Source organism: Pholis gunnellus, assembly GCF_910591455.1.
Source record: "Pholis gunnellus genome assembly, chromosome: 18".
In the NCBI taxonomy this organism is placed as follows: Eukaryota; Metazoa; Chordata; class Actinopteri; order Perciformes; family Pholidae; genus Pholis; species Pholis gunnellus.
The window spans coordinates 20846854-20863079 of NC_136545.1; the positions used below are offsets into that span (position 1 = coordinate 20846854).

The following is a 16226-nucleotide window of genomic DNA, read 5'->3' on the forward strand; positions in this document are numbered from 1 at the left end:
TCTGCTTCAGCACTTCACAGCCCATTAGTCCAGTCTGTCACTGCAACACACACACACACACACACACACACACACACACACACACACACAGTGCAGCTATCCCACTCATCCCAGTCATGTCCACCTGTTTGGCTTCAGAGAGGAGGAGGAGGAGGAGGAGGAGGAGGAGGAGGAGGAGGAGGAGGAGGAGGGGGGGGGGGGGGTGAGGGAAGGTCCCGGGTGGGGGGGGGGGGGGGGGGCTACCACCAATACTAGCGTAGCTCCCGGGCTGATGGCCGTAGAAGGCTATTTTTTGCTCCGCAGCGTTTCTCGTCACAATCTGTCAATCTGGCTCATCTATTAAAACATTAAACACACACACACACACACACACGCACACGCACACGCACACGCACACGCACACGCACACGCACACACACACACACACACACACACACACATACACACACACACTCTCCTTTTTCAATAAAATCAGACAAACAGCCGGTCTGTGTAACTTAAATGTCGCCGAGGAAAGAAAAGATCTATTTCAATAATTCCTTTAAAGAACTTCTCTTCTTTAAACTCTGACTGTCGAGTTGAAACGTTGAACTTTATGAGCTGATCAACATGACTTGTGTCCTCTGATGAATGTGAGTCTCTCTGTTTAAACTCCTCCTTCTTCTTCTCTGGTGACGTTGAGTTAGAAGAACTTGTGACCAACTGGAATCCAGCGTTGACGTCCTCTGGAGGAGAGCGATGGAGACGGAGCTCCGTGTTCACCAGCTGGTCTCATGGAGACCAGAGTTTAGTTTAAACTACTTTAAACTAAACTCTGTTTGTTGCTAAACCACGTTTCAAAACGCTTCTCACATTAAATAAAGAATAAACAATCAGCAGTAAATGAGAAGATATGCCGTCAGAAACAAGAAGGTAAAAACAAAGTTTAATAATCAAAATGATGAAACTCAGCTGTGGTCTGCTGCTCTGATACTCATCACAGACTCATCGTATTTAAACAGTAATGATGAAACAGCTGGAGACGTTCCGTCCTCCGCGTTCAGACAGAAACTTAAAATGGAAATACTGAGAATGAAACTCGAGCATCGCTGCACAAAGCGTCCGCTCTGCAGCCGCTCAACATCTACTCGTTTCCTTTTAAATACTTCCAAACCGGACTGAAGAGAAGTACTCGAGTAAATATCAAGTTAAGTTACTGTGAACCACTGGAATGTGTGAATGTGTGTGTCGGGGTGGCAGGTGGTTTGAACAGCTTCCTGCAGAGGGGGGGGGGGGGGGGGGGGGGGGGGGGGGGGGACAGCTGAGGAGGGAGGAATGAGGGAGGAAGGAGGAAGGAGGCCTTAATATCAGCCCTCCCTCCTTCATCTACACCTCCACCCGCTCTGCTTTTCTTTTCCATAGATTTAGTTATTTATTCTTTAAGTTTCACTTCCTGAAACTGCTCTTTCTTCGTGGGTGGTCTCCTCCTCCTCCTCCTCCTCCTCCTCCTCCTCCTCCACATTAGAAGATGGATCCTGATGAATACCAACATGTTCTAGAATGTTCCTTTAACAGAACTACGTGATTTAATTTGCTATAAATTATAGAGAAGTTAGATGTAAAACACAAACAACCGAGTGAAGCCAAAGCTTCATGTGTTAAAGCTGCATTCTCTCTAGTGTCCACCAGGGGGCGACTCCTCTGGTTGTATAGAAGTCTATGAGAAAATGACTCTACTTCTCTCTTGATTTATTACCTCAGTAAACATTGTAAACATGAGTTTATGGTCTCAATCTCTAGTTTCAAGTCTTCTTCAATACAGCATGATGTTCATTTAGTAAATGATGGTCCATTTAGAGTCACACAGACCATAAAGCAGGGGATGCTTTAGGGGCGGGGCTACACAGTGATTGACAGGTCGACACCAGAGACCTCAAGGCTTCAAAACATCCTCAAACCAACGGGTGTCTTCCTCCGACACATTTAGGCTCATCAAAGAGACTTTGTGTCGTCATAACTGTTGTTCTAGTTCTCTCTACTTCTACTCGTCATGGTTCTATAGAGGAGCAGGACTTCATATTAGAAGTTGCATGAGGTTTAAGGGTTAAACTTCTCTTTTAAATGAAATATTATGGAAATATCTCTCCTCCTCCTCCAGTGTGGTGAGGCACAAACTGAACTGGTCAGACTGGTGATGGAGGGAAAAGGGAGGAGGCTGTGGTGAAAAAGACCAATAAGAAGCTGCTTCTCCTTATTTTCCTCCACACACACACACACACACACAGTCAAACCACAGTCACACACACACACACACACACACACACACACACACCCCCGTCATGGCTATTCTTAGCTGTGTACTGGGTTATTTTTAGACCACTACCGGTTTCCAGTCATTTAGCTGGGAGGGATCTCAGCCAACACAAAGGAACTGGACCGACTATGAGAGCACATGTGAGCGTCAGTGTGTGTTCAAAGTGTGTGTGTGTGTGCTTTATGAAAATCTGTTTCTAATCTGATACAACACACACACACACACACACACACACACACACACACACACACACACACACACACACACACACACCACAGAACAAGCCAAAGCAAAATAAGGTTAACGGAGTAAAAGTGAGGAATGCAGAACTCCTCCGTTTTATAAATAGCAGAAAGGTTCCCAGGCTGAACCAACACAGTACAATACTGATGGTTATCTAACACACACACACACACACACACACACACACACACACACACACACACACACGCCAACCCACCACATGAGAGGAAACAAAAAAAAGAAAAGATGACCAAAACAAAGGAGCCTCTCTTCTGCTGGATTCCTGTCGGCAGACTTTTCTTCTGCTGCAAAAACAAACTCACTTTTTTCTCTTCTCGTCTTTATTTACTGTCCGCTGAGCGATCGTCTCCGCCGGACTTCAGTTCATCACTAAATATCAGGTTTAAAAACTCTGAATCTGTAAAGAAACTACAGCCGTCAGCAGAAAATACTCAAGTACGAGTACGAGTACGAGTACGAGTACCTCAAAGTAAACCTCTTGTTTGTTGTCTCTTTGTTCCAGCTGATCAGATGGAACGTTTGATATCTTTTGACTTTTAGAATGTTATTCCGACAACATGAGTCACTCAACGACGTCACGGAAACGGTTTTGTTATTGTTCAGACAAAACAATAAAGAGAAGAATCAGCAGATAAAAAAAGCAGAAAGTTGAGCTGCAGAACATACGAGACGTATAATGAACACAAATATGAAGAGAATGTTCATCATGAGACGCTTAAGAAGTCGTTATGCGTGATTCTTCTCCTTTGTTTTGTGTGACGATAAACTGAAATTTATCTGTAATGTGATGTCTAAAGCTAAACAAACACATACCAGCACCTAGCCAGCTGTTTCTCCCAGTCGTTATGCTAAGCTAGGCTAACCCCGCCCTGCCTCCAGCTCCGTGCTTCATCATGTCCGTCCTCTCGTCTCAGAAACATCCTTTATTAAAATCTGGACTCACGCCTTTCGGAGCAGCGAGCGTGACCTCGACACGGCGTCGAGTGGAGACATGTGAGAGGTCACACATGTCTCCAGAGGATCCCCCCGTCAGCCAATCAGAGAAGAGGACCGATTAAGAGTGTTGGCCGAGTCTCAAATGCCACCAGCTGAATGAATCACGCTGCGATCGCTCACACACACACACACACACACACACACACACACACACACACACTCACACACACTCACACACACCGAGGTGCAGACCAAAAACTCAAGGTCCACTTACTTTGTCAGCCCCTTTCTGGAGTTTTCTTTCCTTGTGTAAATGTGTTATACAACTTTTTTTCTTTGCACATTTGTGAATTTCTTTTATTTAAAATTTAGCACTTTAATCTCAGAGAATATTAAAAAAAAAAAGATTCTCGCAAATTTACGACTTTAATCTTGAAAATTCTTCTCGGAATAGTCCCCTCCTCCCTCGGCTCCGTAATTATTATTATTACATTTTTACCTGTAATGGTCCTTGTACGCTGAGGGAGTCGCTATTAATTGAATCTATTTCCTTGAATCTCAGAACAAATCTAACTTTCTCGTAAATTTGTAAATTTTTTGGTAAATGTGTAATTTCTTTCTCGTCACTTGTTCTTTTTTTTGTGTAAATTATTATATATTTTTTTCTTTTAAATTTACCACTTTAACTTCAGAGAAAAATCTTTTTTATCTCGTAAAATTGGCGAGAAAACTAAATCACCAAATAGATAAAAAGCCTTTAATGTCTCTGAAGTTCTTCAGTAAGACAAACAAAGGAAGCCGGAGAGCAGCAGTAAATAAGCCGGCCGGTTCACACTGCGGATAAACTGCAGAGATGAAGACGGATTAAAGTAACGAGATAAACGGGATTACTGGAGATTAGGATTAGAGTCTGAGGGGGGGGGGGGACTCAGGTGTGTCCATGTGCACAGGTGAGCCACGGAAACACAGCGCTGTTCTTCATAACAGGAAGTCACTGACACACTTTTAGTTTCTCCGCTTTTGTGTTTGTGTTGTTGATTGTTAACTATTAGAGAGAAGTTCAGCTCTGCTCCACAAACTAACCATCGCAAATACAGAAACATATTTTTAATGTTTAAACTATTTCAGGAGGAATAAAACTCGCGTCTTCCAGCCGGCTCGGTGACTTTTGACGGATTAAACTCGCCCTCGTGACTCGCTGAGTTTAGCGGATCTTTACATGTGACCAGAGACACCTTCACCTGCCGCTGTGTCCCTCTAACGTTACATAATTCAGAACCAGGGTCAGCACACACACACACACTGTCACACACAGACAGTTAGCTCTGCGGCTAATCGCTGCTTTCTTTATGAAACGTCTAAAAACAATCAACAATTCAAAAGTCCAAGCTGACGCCTGGTTTAAAATTAAAAATCTCTTTTTACATTTTATTGCACTATATGTGTGTGCGTGTGTGTGTGTGTGTGTGTGCGTGTGTGTGTGTGTGTGTGTGTGTGTGTGTGTGTGTTACTCACGTCCACGATGTCGGAGTTAGTCCGGCTCTCGTGCGGCTCGTTGTACTCGGTGTACTTCAGCAGTACTTTGTCCATGTCGGTGCTGGCGTACTGGAACAGCTTGTTGGTGCTGTTGAAGATGATGAGGGCGATCTCGCAGTCGCACAACACGCTCAGCTCGTAGGCTTTCTTCATCAGGCCGAACTTACGCTTGGTGAACGTCACCTGGAGACCAAGAACGGAGGAAACTAAGTTCAATAAAAGTCTTTATTTGTGGATTCAGACCGGATTAAAAGGTACATTCTGGAGCATTACTATCTGCTTTAAAAAAAGACCATAACATTAATATTGTTTAATAAACTATTCTAATGCTGTTAGCCAAATTACGCAGCAACTGTTAGATGATTGACATTCATGATCCTCAGGGGATGAAGCCTACTGTATTTGGTGATCCTCTGACTTTTCCTGTTGTGCCAATATAGGTCGACGTGTGTGGTTCCGACGGAAATATCTCAACAACTATTGAATGGTTTGCCATGAAATTTTGACATTCATGGTCACCAGAGGATAAAGTCTACTGACTTAAATTTCAACAATTATTGATTGTATTTCCATGAAATGTGGGACAAATGTTCATGTTCCCCAGAGGATGATGTCTACTGACCTCTGGGATCTTCTGGACTTTTCCTCTGACCACATTTATGTTTTTTAATAGTTTACTTCGACAATTATAGAACTGACTGTCGTGAAATTTGGTGCATTCATGTTCCTCCAGGATGAACCGTTACAACTTTGACTAATATCCTAATATCCTAATGCATATTACTCATATCCTCTGACTTTTAGAGAGCCATCATCAACATATTGTTTCGTCCAATACCGAGACTCAGCTGTTCTTTGTGCTGAATTATGACCTGCTAAACATCAGCATGTTAGCATTTAGCTTAGCCTAAATACAGTCGCACAGAGCTGCTGGCATGACTGTCGACTCTCAGGACTAGTTTCTTTGAACTCGGGTGTATTTTGTTTTCTTCCGTTCGTTCGTTTCATTTCAGTACAAACATGAAGTGCAGACAGTTTAAAAATCAATCTGCACTCAAACTGCATCACCGCACATGAATAATGGAAGTAAATGCACACTTGATGTTCACCGTGATGGATTACACATCTCATGAAAGCTTCAAGAGCTCGCTAATTGATTTTCAATACTTGACTGGAACAGAGTGGAAACCAACGGGCTGCTGCTGTATTTATGTGTTGGGTCCTTTATTTTGAAAGGTCAAACTGAATAATGATTGTTCGTAATAATTCCTCATTGCTCATAAGTTGTAGGTCAAAGTTGAAGCAGGAAGTCGGTCCGCGGTGGATGTTTACAACTAAATCTTACTTTTCACTTTTTATTTTCTCTAAATAAGTTTAATTAGCTTTAAAAGTTTGATTCCAAGCTGATTCTCTGACTGCTCGTTTGTTTGTTGGACCTGTTTTTAGTGATATTGTTCCAATACGTCCGCAATTAACTTACTATTATAACCAGAGCTATAACAATAAAGTTGTAGTAAAATTGAGCTAAAACCTATAAACAAAGTCCTCTGAAGTTAAAACTAAACACACATAAATATACATACGTACAGCATCATACAGTCCAGTGACGAGGTCAGGGGGGGGGGGGGGCAGGAAGCATATGTGCCTCCATTTCCTGTCAAAACAGGAAGAGAGGAACCGCCCCCCCCCCCCCAGATAAGACGTGTGTGTGTGTGTGTGTGTGTGTGTGTTCATTGACAATAAGCTCTCATTACTCAGTTTGTCTCCTCTTGTGAGGATCACATGACATCACCAGTTTGAGGAAGTACAGCGAGTCCTGTTGTGTTTGTGTTTATGGATTTATGTCGTTTGGACACTTTGTTCAAACATATTTACAGGAAATAAAGATATTTGAGTTAAAAGGTTTAAAGAAAAGAAGATTTCGTCTCTCTGGCTGCATCTTTTTACACACATGCTGTTTGTAAAATGTTTTACTGTGTATATATATATATATATACATATATATATATATATATATGGTGTTTTGGTTTCGGTTTGTCTGTTCAGCAGGATTACTGAAGAACTGAGTTTCGTTAACGTCGGTGGAAGAGTGCAGCACGGACCACGAGGCGGACACAGGCACTACTTTCCTTTGTGGTGTTTGGTGGAGCGCTTCTGGTTCTTTTTGTGGTTGTTTGTTTTCAGGGGAAAAATCATCGACCAGGACGTCTCTGCAGCTCCACGATATTAAATTTAAAATGATATTTGGACACGTACATGTCGTCTTTACAAATAGTGAGTCTCCTGCGATAAATGTGTGTTCAGTCAAAGATTCAGAGACGAGATCAACGGACCAGATTACTTACATGTCGGTTTCGTTCGTCCATAATCCGAGCTATCTGAATCTTTTTCCTCCCCATCTTGGCTTTTTATTTGTTGTTTGTCCTTCTTCTTCTTCTTCTTCTTCTTCTTCTTCTTCTTCTTCACAAAAGTCTTCTTCTTCTTCTCTGGTTCTTTTGTTTGACTTCCAAGTCCTCACAGTTTTTACACTTTTCAATCCCAAAACTGTCTCCTTTAAAAAAGAAACACAAACAGAACATAAACATTAATGTTAAATGCATCAATCCCAGTCACACACACACACACACACACACACACACACACACACACACACACACACACACACACACACACACACACACACACACACACACACACACACACACACACACACACACACACAGGGGCTTACTGTACCCTCAGGAGGAAGTGAAACCTCCAGTCAGTCAGAATGCAAATAATTAAAAGTGATGATTTCGGCTCCGTCACAAAAAAAAACATCTGGAAATTTTTTTCAGAAAACCACATTTGAAGGCCGGAGTTTTGTTTTTACAGCTCGACAGAGAAAACGTCTCTCTGGGTTAAACCACAGACCGTTAAACTACCACGTGTTAAAGCTGCATTCTCTCTAGTGTCCACCAGGGGGCGACTCCTCTGGTTGTATAGAAGTCTATGAGAAAATGACTCTACTTCTCTCTTGATTTATTACCTCAGTAAACATTGTAAACATGAGTTTATGGTCTCAATCTCTAGTTTCAAGTCTTCTTCAATACAGCATGATGTTCATTTAGTAAATGATGGTCCATTTAGAGTCACACAGACCATAAAGCAGGGGATGCTTTAGGGGCGGGCTTACTGTGATTGACAGTTGAGCCGTTGTCCGTTGTGGGAGTTTTCGTCTGTTTTCACGCGATTTTAGGTTTTTTTGTCACCTAAAAGCGTCTTATTCAACTTTCAGTTGCTGCACCCTCTATTGTCACTTCTGGTTGCAAAGAAACCAAGATGGCGGCGGCCAAACTGCAGATGTCGAGGCTTCACGTGGCAGTGACGTCACCACGAGAACGTCCACTTCTTATTTACAGTCTGTGGTCCAATTGGACATTTTGGGGTCATCCCTTCAGTGGACATCCATCAGTTTATCTATTCAACTTTTCATTTTAACCTCCAAATGAAGTGATTCACTTTTCATAACTGTCCAAAAATAAGTTGCAATAAAAACCAGAATTTAGCTGAAACATCACGTGTGCATGAATCTACACGTTGAAGCGACGGTACATAACTGACCCTTTACCTCTGACCCGTCACAATAAAGCTCTTCAGCCTTTTAACACTGTGAGGAAGTTCTCTTATTAGCAGTCAACACATCTGTTGTTCCTCAGAAGAAGAACCAGATTAAAGGCCGACCTGTGTGTGTGTGTGTGAGCGCCATGTGACCCGTGTTCTGCTCCTGAAGCGGAGCTTAAGAGCTCGGGTCGCCGAGTTAACTGGATGTTCACACACACACACACACACACACACACACACACACACACACACACACACACACACACTCTCTCTCACACACACACACACTCTCTCTCTCACACACGCACACACACACACACGGCAGGTTTTCTTGGCAGCTCTCTGCGAAGAGAAAGACGAAGAGCAGGAGGCGGCGGCTCTTATTAAAGTTATGAAGATTTTCATAATATGAAACTAAAGGCAGCAACACATGACAGATTATTTGGTCTGTTTTCCTGAGTCAGAGTCATAAAAGTCTTGTTTTGTTCGACCAAAAGTCCAAAACCCCCAAAAAATATTTCGCTAACTTTGACGTAAAAGCAGGAAAAACAGAAAATCCTCACATCTGAGAGGCTGGAACTTCACATTTTTGGGGTATTTTTTGCTTTAAAAATCGATTTCCTCTTGAATTGAACAAAACAAACGTCACATTTTAAGCTATTTATGGAAATATTTGTGGAAATAGCCATTTAATTTATTAACATTCTGTAACAGCCTTTCTGTAAACTATAGTACATAAAATAGTACTATAGTACTATCATTTCTAAAATAGTAAGCAATAGTAAGTAAACATAAATAAATGTACTTAGCGGGATTCAAATTGCTTCAAAAGAAGCTAACAATGCTAACAACAAGTAGCGACGAGTCTCATTAAACAGCCTGGTCTCCTCTTAACTCAGGACTTTCACTCAGGAGACCGACGTTCGTGTCCCGTCTGAAACTACAATTCAACGTTGACTTATTTTAACTTTACGTTAAAAGTTACGCACCAAACATACTTTTAGTCAAATCGTGATCTTTTACTCAACATAACCACGTCGTCCCTCTAAACGGAGTTGAGAATGTGGCTGAATGGGAACGTAATATTTAAGAGTTTCTCTTCTTCTTCGGTTGCCTTCAGCCGTAAACTCATCCTCATGAAGCCGTTCTAAATGTATTAGTCTGTTAATTGGTTCGTCAATCAACTCAATCAATTAATTAAAGAAGCAAAAAGTCAAATTATTCAGTTTTTCCAGCTTTTTAAATGTTTAACATTATTATAAACTGATTCAGACTTGTTGGAGCATTCTTCACTTTTCTTCTGACATTTTCACAAATCGATTAATCTAGAAAACAAGCAGCAGATCAATCGACTGCTTTTCTACATTAAAGAAAGTGTGAATACGAACAGAGAGCTTCTTTGATAAACACAGAAGAACGTCACACGAATATCTGAAGTCTGAGTCACGCTGACGGTGATTTAATGCGTCAGAAAAAAAAGAAACAAGAAACAAGAAACAGCTCCAGGTTTAAATTTAGAACACACTAAAAAAAAAGGGGAATTTTAGGCCGAACAGACGTGAGACGTTTGAGGAACGAGATTATTACATAAAACAATGAAAATGTCTGTAGATTTTAAAGCTTGATCTTTTCCAGGATGACAGCAAATCTCCACTCAACTCAACAAACCTCCCGACTATTTATAGACTCGGTGTAAAGCTCCAGAAATAAGAAAACTGAACTTTTTACCCCCAAAACACAACAATACGAAGAGAAACCAGCCGTCCTCAGCTGCCCCCCCTCCTCTCAAAGACCCGTCAGGTACCGTTCTCCAGGTTTTGATGAGCGTCTGCACAGACGTGTGGCGGTGCCCTTGTGTTCCTTGGCAGGACGCTGCAGGTCTCTGTGGGGGGGTCGGGGGGTCGGGCCCCCCTTCATGGTTCCTAACAGAAAGGAGCTGGATGGACGCCCGATCTGTACGCTGTTTTTTTGGTCTGGAAATGAACTCAATTTTGGAAATATTCTTATTTGTATTTGTAACTGTGATATATTATAAGATTATACTTTATTACAGACTAGTGCAACAACTAGTCAGACAGTAAAGGTTTAATAAACAAGTGAATCGCAAACAAGAAAAGATAAAAATACGATATAATCAGATTTAGTGGTTAAATATATATAATGAATCGCTTTCCTGGAGTTAAGCTGCATGAGAAGACTGAAGCTACCACCTTCAGCGGGCTAACTTAGCTTAGCATAAAGACTGGACACTAGCTAGCATCAAAGGCAGCTTGGACGGTGAGCTTCCTTTGAGGCCGTTACTTCAGGTCAAGACTTGAGCCGTGAAAGGATCTTCTTCTTATCCACGTTTATTTTCTATGTTCTTCACCAGGAAGCGTCCTCGTAGTTAGGAAGCGTTGGACGTGAACGCTTTGAGGGGTGTGGCTTTTAAGGCTTACGATGAATATTCCGTTTTTTTATTTAATATCGCAACAAATATGGCAGTTTTTTTTCCACTATCGTGCAGCTGTGATACGATCCGCTGTCGAGAAGACGACGTCTCACTCTGTTGGAGTTGCTGGAACTACAGAAACGATCGGTGGACTTGTGGTTTTATGTAAACCGATCTTTAGGATTGTCTTCGGACGTTCTCAAGCAAACTAAACCCAGAACCCAGAGGACGGGAGAACTTCTACAAAACGTCTCGTGTTGCAATGACGGGATTTAAAACCAACGCAAAGCCAAACAGAGTGAGCTCAGCAGAGAAGACGTCGTCGCTGGAGGCTTTTAACAGCATGAAGTGCATTAAGAGGAGAAGCTCCAACCATCCGTCTTCTTCTGTGGTCCAACGCATCAGCAGATTCTAGATTATACGACCGTAAACACAGACCCCCCCACACACACACACACACACACACACACGGCTAACAGCTGATTCCCAAACACCTGAAGCTGTAAAAAGATATGAGTCGTGTTTGGACGTCTGAGATGTGACGACGCAGCGCTGCGTCAACAAGCTTCAAAGTGTTTCACCAACTTAAAGAAACAAATACGTACGAGCTAAACGAGTTGAGTAAGCTGATCTGAGGTCTGTGGTTCGGTTCTGAGCAGAGAGCGACTCACACACCACATGCTCAGCATACGTGAGTGACGTCACCGTTATAGGATTCAGCTTCTTTATGAGACGCTTCGTCATGAATCATCCTCAGAGCAACAAGCAGTGTGACGATCTGTGATTTACATGAGGGACGAATGCAGATTCATCATCTTTAGAAGTCTGAGAATCTTCACATGTTTTACTTTACTTCACATTTAAAGTGATCCAGTGATAGTCGTCTGTGCAGATAGAAGTAAACTGCTGATTACTAACTCTGCATGTTTTTAATGGAGCCAAAGCGTCACAATGTAAAGAAATACAGGCTCAGAGAAACACGTCTTGCAGCACATTTGATGAGGTTTTACGGGACCTTGCTCTCCTGATGACTTTCATTTCTTGTCCTCATATTTGTTCCATAGAACCGTCGTCCATAGTCAGGTTTCATTTTATATTCAGCAGCTCAAAGACCAACTTAAAAACAAAAGAACGGAACAGAGAGTCCCTGCTGTTACTAACATAATGTTAAGTATCTCACACACACACACATACGTCCAGTCTGACGGGGCTTAAAGCTCAAGAAAGGCGCTCAGAAGAACAGAGAATAATCTGAATAAACGTGCGCTTTACATTTCAAAATGCAAATATTCACATTTAGGACCAAAACTGAAGCTGCAGCCACTAAATCTTTGGTATTTGTGCTTTAAAACCTAATTTAAATCTACAGTTTATTCCTGCTGTTTCACAGCTATTACTGTTATTGTAACTTTGAATTATATTCTATTACATTTCTATCATGTTATTGAGGCTGTACAGGAGACATGTCTGGAGGCACAGGGGCCCATGTCTGGGTCCTCATTGGGCCCCAAACATGTTAAATCAGTCCTGAATGGTTGAATTGTCCTCAAACTCCTCTTATGTCGATATGACGCGACACTCAAAGACGACGAAATGCTGTATGAGGATGAAATTTAATTCTAACAATAATAATAATAGTAATAACAATACTTCTAATAATAATAATAATAATGATAAAATGATGAAGAACCATCCCAGAGGACAAACTTCCTCCCGCTACATGAGTTTCTTTCTTACCGAGAGTTGCTGTAACGTGCTTTTATTCCTCACATGTTAAAAGTTCAGACCGTCTCCGGCAGCCTCCAGCCGGCTGTAGTGGACCGGTCCGCGGCGCCGCACCAAGCCCGTAAACAGAGCTCCAGCTCCGGGCTGAGAAACTACAAAACCGACCCGTGAAAACGAAACAAGCGGAGCGGAGAGAGCGCGAAGTTCTCCCGAGACACAGAGAGCTTCTTCTGAAGACTGCTCAGTCTGATCGGGAGGAGAGGATCCACGGTGTTTCCTGTTGTCACACACACGCACGCACACACACACGCACACACAGATTGAAGCTCACCTCTCCGCGTGACTTTTCTCTGCGTGTCTCCGTCCAGCGGTTCAGTCTCGTGCAGCACGCGCGCTTCTAAGGCTCATCAGCAAGCACCTGGACGTCGGGAGACGGCATCATCATCATCAAACACACACACACACACACACACACACACACACACACACACACACACACACACACACACACACACACACACACACACACACACACACACACACACACACACACACACACACACAAAGGAAATAGAAGAAAAGCATCATGAGTTGTTTTGTGTGGTGAAAAAAAGCCTGAAGAAGAAACAGTGAGTTGGTGAGAAACACATTGTGTGTATGTTTTGGTGTATTTGAACTCTTTTAGTTTGAGCTGGTTTCAACAGGTCAACGTCTCCAGACTGAGCTCAGTGATCAGGTTCACTGCTGCCTCTCAGTGGACGAAACTAAAAGTTCATTCAATAATCTGATGAACGTGTTTAAAGAAGAGTGAAACATGTGACTATAAGAGTCCAGAGTAACATTTAAAGTGCAAATATTCACAGTTGGAACCCAAACTGAAGCTGGAGACAATTAAACGTTGTTAATTATGCTTTAAAATTATTTCAAAAAAATATTTCCTTCTGTTTTACGACTATTACTGTTTCATAGCTTTACATTATATTTCATTACGTTTTTATTATTGTCTGCATTGGTGCTGAATTGCTCTTTGTAGAGATTGAACAGGTAGAGAACAGAGTACCTGAACAGGTAGTGAACAGAGTACCTGAACAGGTAGTGAACAGAGTACCTGAACAGGTAGAGAACAGAGTACCTGAACAGGTAGTGAACAGAGTACCTGAACAGGTAGAGAACAGAGTACCTGAACAGGTAGAGAACAGAGTACCTGAACAGGTAGTGAACAGAGTACCTGAACAGGTAGAGAACAGAGTACCTGAACAGGTAGAGAACAGAGTACCTGAACAGGTAGAGAACAGAGTACCTGAACAGGTAGTGAACAGAGTACCTGAACAGGTACAGAGTACCTGAACAGGTAGTGAACAGAGTACCTGAACAGGTAGAGAACAGAGTACCTGAACAGGTAGAGAACAGAGTACCTGAACAGGTAGAGAACAGAGTACCTGAACAGGTACAGAGTACCTGAACAGGTAGTGAACAGAGTACCTGAACAGGTAGAGAACAGAGTACCTGAGCAGGTAGTGAACAGAGTACCTGAACAGGTAGAGAACAGAGTACCTGAACAGGTAGTGAACAGAGTACCTGAACAGGGTGCAATGCTATCAATTTGCATAGAAATCTTTATGAAAATTAAATATGAAAATGAGTTTGGTAATTGTTTTTTTACTTAAATTCTAAACATATTTTTTAAATGATACATTTAGCTTCAAGGAGTCGACACAATTCAAAGTCACGCTTCAAAAGAATTCAAGTTCAGAAAACACGTTTTAAATTTATTTGACAATTATTTGACGACTATTTCTATATTTTCATAACTACAACAAATACAAACACATCTAATCTTAATTCCAGCTGCTTCCTCAAAAAACATTGAAATGGGCACTAATGTGTGTTTTTTATATGAGCAGTGGTCACTCAGCTCTACGGAGCGTTTTAGCTTCTTTCAGCTTGTTGTTTTGTTTTTATGAGCAGCAGCTTTAATAATTATTATTCAGGCCTCGGCCACACACACACATGTATTATTGTAAAAGTAGCTTTTCGGCTTTCATTCAACCCAAAGCGCTGTTTTAGGTCACTGAAATTTGAGTTCAAGATTTTCAGAAGCCGTGTTGTCAGTGTCGACAACCAGATTGACCACCAGAGAGCTCCAACGAATGAAAAGTATTTAAAAGTGTTTAAAAGTATTAAATCTGTTTATGTTATCTGCAAAAAAAGACAGAAAGACTTTTAACTGATCTATGTTAAATATCAATATCGGTGTTGATCAGAGACTAGCTGCTGAACATCGTCGAACATTTAGCAACTAAAGACATCAGAATGTGGTGGAGACCAAAAACAGAGCTGAAGGAGAGAATATCGCACTAAAGATCATCATAATGCTGCTGCACCTCAGCTTAAGAGTCCAAGTTGTTTACAGCTTGTTTCTGCTGCCACCAAGTGGTCAGAAGAGGAAAAATACAATTCTTGCTTTAATTCAGTTTCCATCTCCAACTTCAACACAACTCTTTCGCTGTCTAGTAAACATGTTTTCTTCTCCCCTCTAGCAATAGTTAGCAATATTCCAGGTTCCCTGAACGCACCGTCCATCAGCATCAGTCCTCCTCTCACACTCACCGGAGCTTTCTCGGTTCTGTCTTCACCGGGAAGGTTCCCCAGCAGCTCCAGCTGTGGGTTGTTTCCTTTGCTCAGTCGATCCCTTGTATCAAACAAGAAAGGATATTTAAAAAAAACAAGAGAGTGAAAGAAAGAAAGAAAGAAAGAAGTGATATTAAGCCAGACCAGCTGGCTTAGAGAAGAGGGGGGGACCCAGGAACTGGGCTGCGTTTGGATCTGAGCTCAGTCCGCAATGAGTGGTGGTGGTCTACAATCATCAGACCCCAACGCTCAAACACCCCCCCCCCCGCCCTCCGTCCCACCAACACACACACACACACACACACACACTCACACACACTCATACCCGGTGACCTCCTGTGTCCGAGCTGGCTGGTCTGTGGAGGAGTCCGGTCACCTGTCGTTGTCACTCGCGGTATATTTAGCTCGGAGGTGTCATAGATGCTGCCTGTGTGTGTGTGTGTGTGTGTGTGTGTGTTTGTGGCGGAGAAAAATGTGTTGCTGACACTCAGGGCCTCGGTGGGCCTCGGAGTAGGAGCCCAGGATTACTGAACCAAAGGCTGTGGGCTCTACACATTACATCCAGAGAGAGATCAGACGGTCACGGAGCATCTGTGGGCCGAGGATTAAACTCAGCTGTCCGCTCCTGTCAGAGGGAGGCCGGGTGGACTTCCACCATCTACCAATCTCCATCGAATATCGGTGCAGAAACTTATAATAATAATGATAACTTTATTCATACAGCAGCTTTAAAAGCAGAGTTTACAAAGTGCTTTGACAGACAAAGCAGCAAAAACAAAAAACAGAAAGCTCAGTGAGACAGTCGAT

General features: G+C 42.3%; 1 protein-coding gene across 2 annotated transcripts in view; it reads right to left on the reverse strand.

The window, feature by feature from the left end:
* Window positions 1-15618, reverse strand: part of LOC306710401 (myocyte-specific enhancer factor 2C-like) — a 22958-nt gene extending 7340 nt beyond the window's left edge. For both annotated transcript variants that reach the window (XM_079178921.1, XM_079178920.1), the window contains exons 1-4: window positions 15399-15618; window positions 13120-13206; window positions 7375-7580; window positions 5009-5212 (exon numbers count right to left, since the gene is read on the reverse strand). In XM_079178921.1, the coding sequence (XP_079035047.1) occupies window positions 5009-5212; window positions 7375-7428 (258 nt within the window). In that variant the 5' untranslated portion in view covers window positions 7429-7580; window positions 13120-13206; window positions 15399-15618. The remainder of the gene's footprint in view (window positions 1-5008; window positions 5213-7374; window positions 7581-13119; window positions 13207-15398) is intronic.
* Between the last annotated feature and the right edge of the window lie 608 nt (window positions 15619-16226).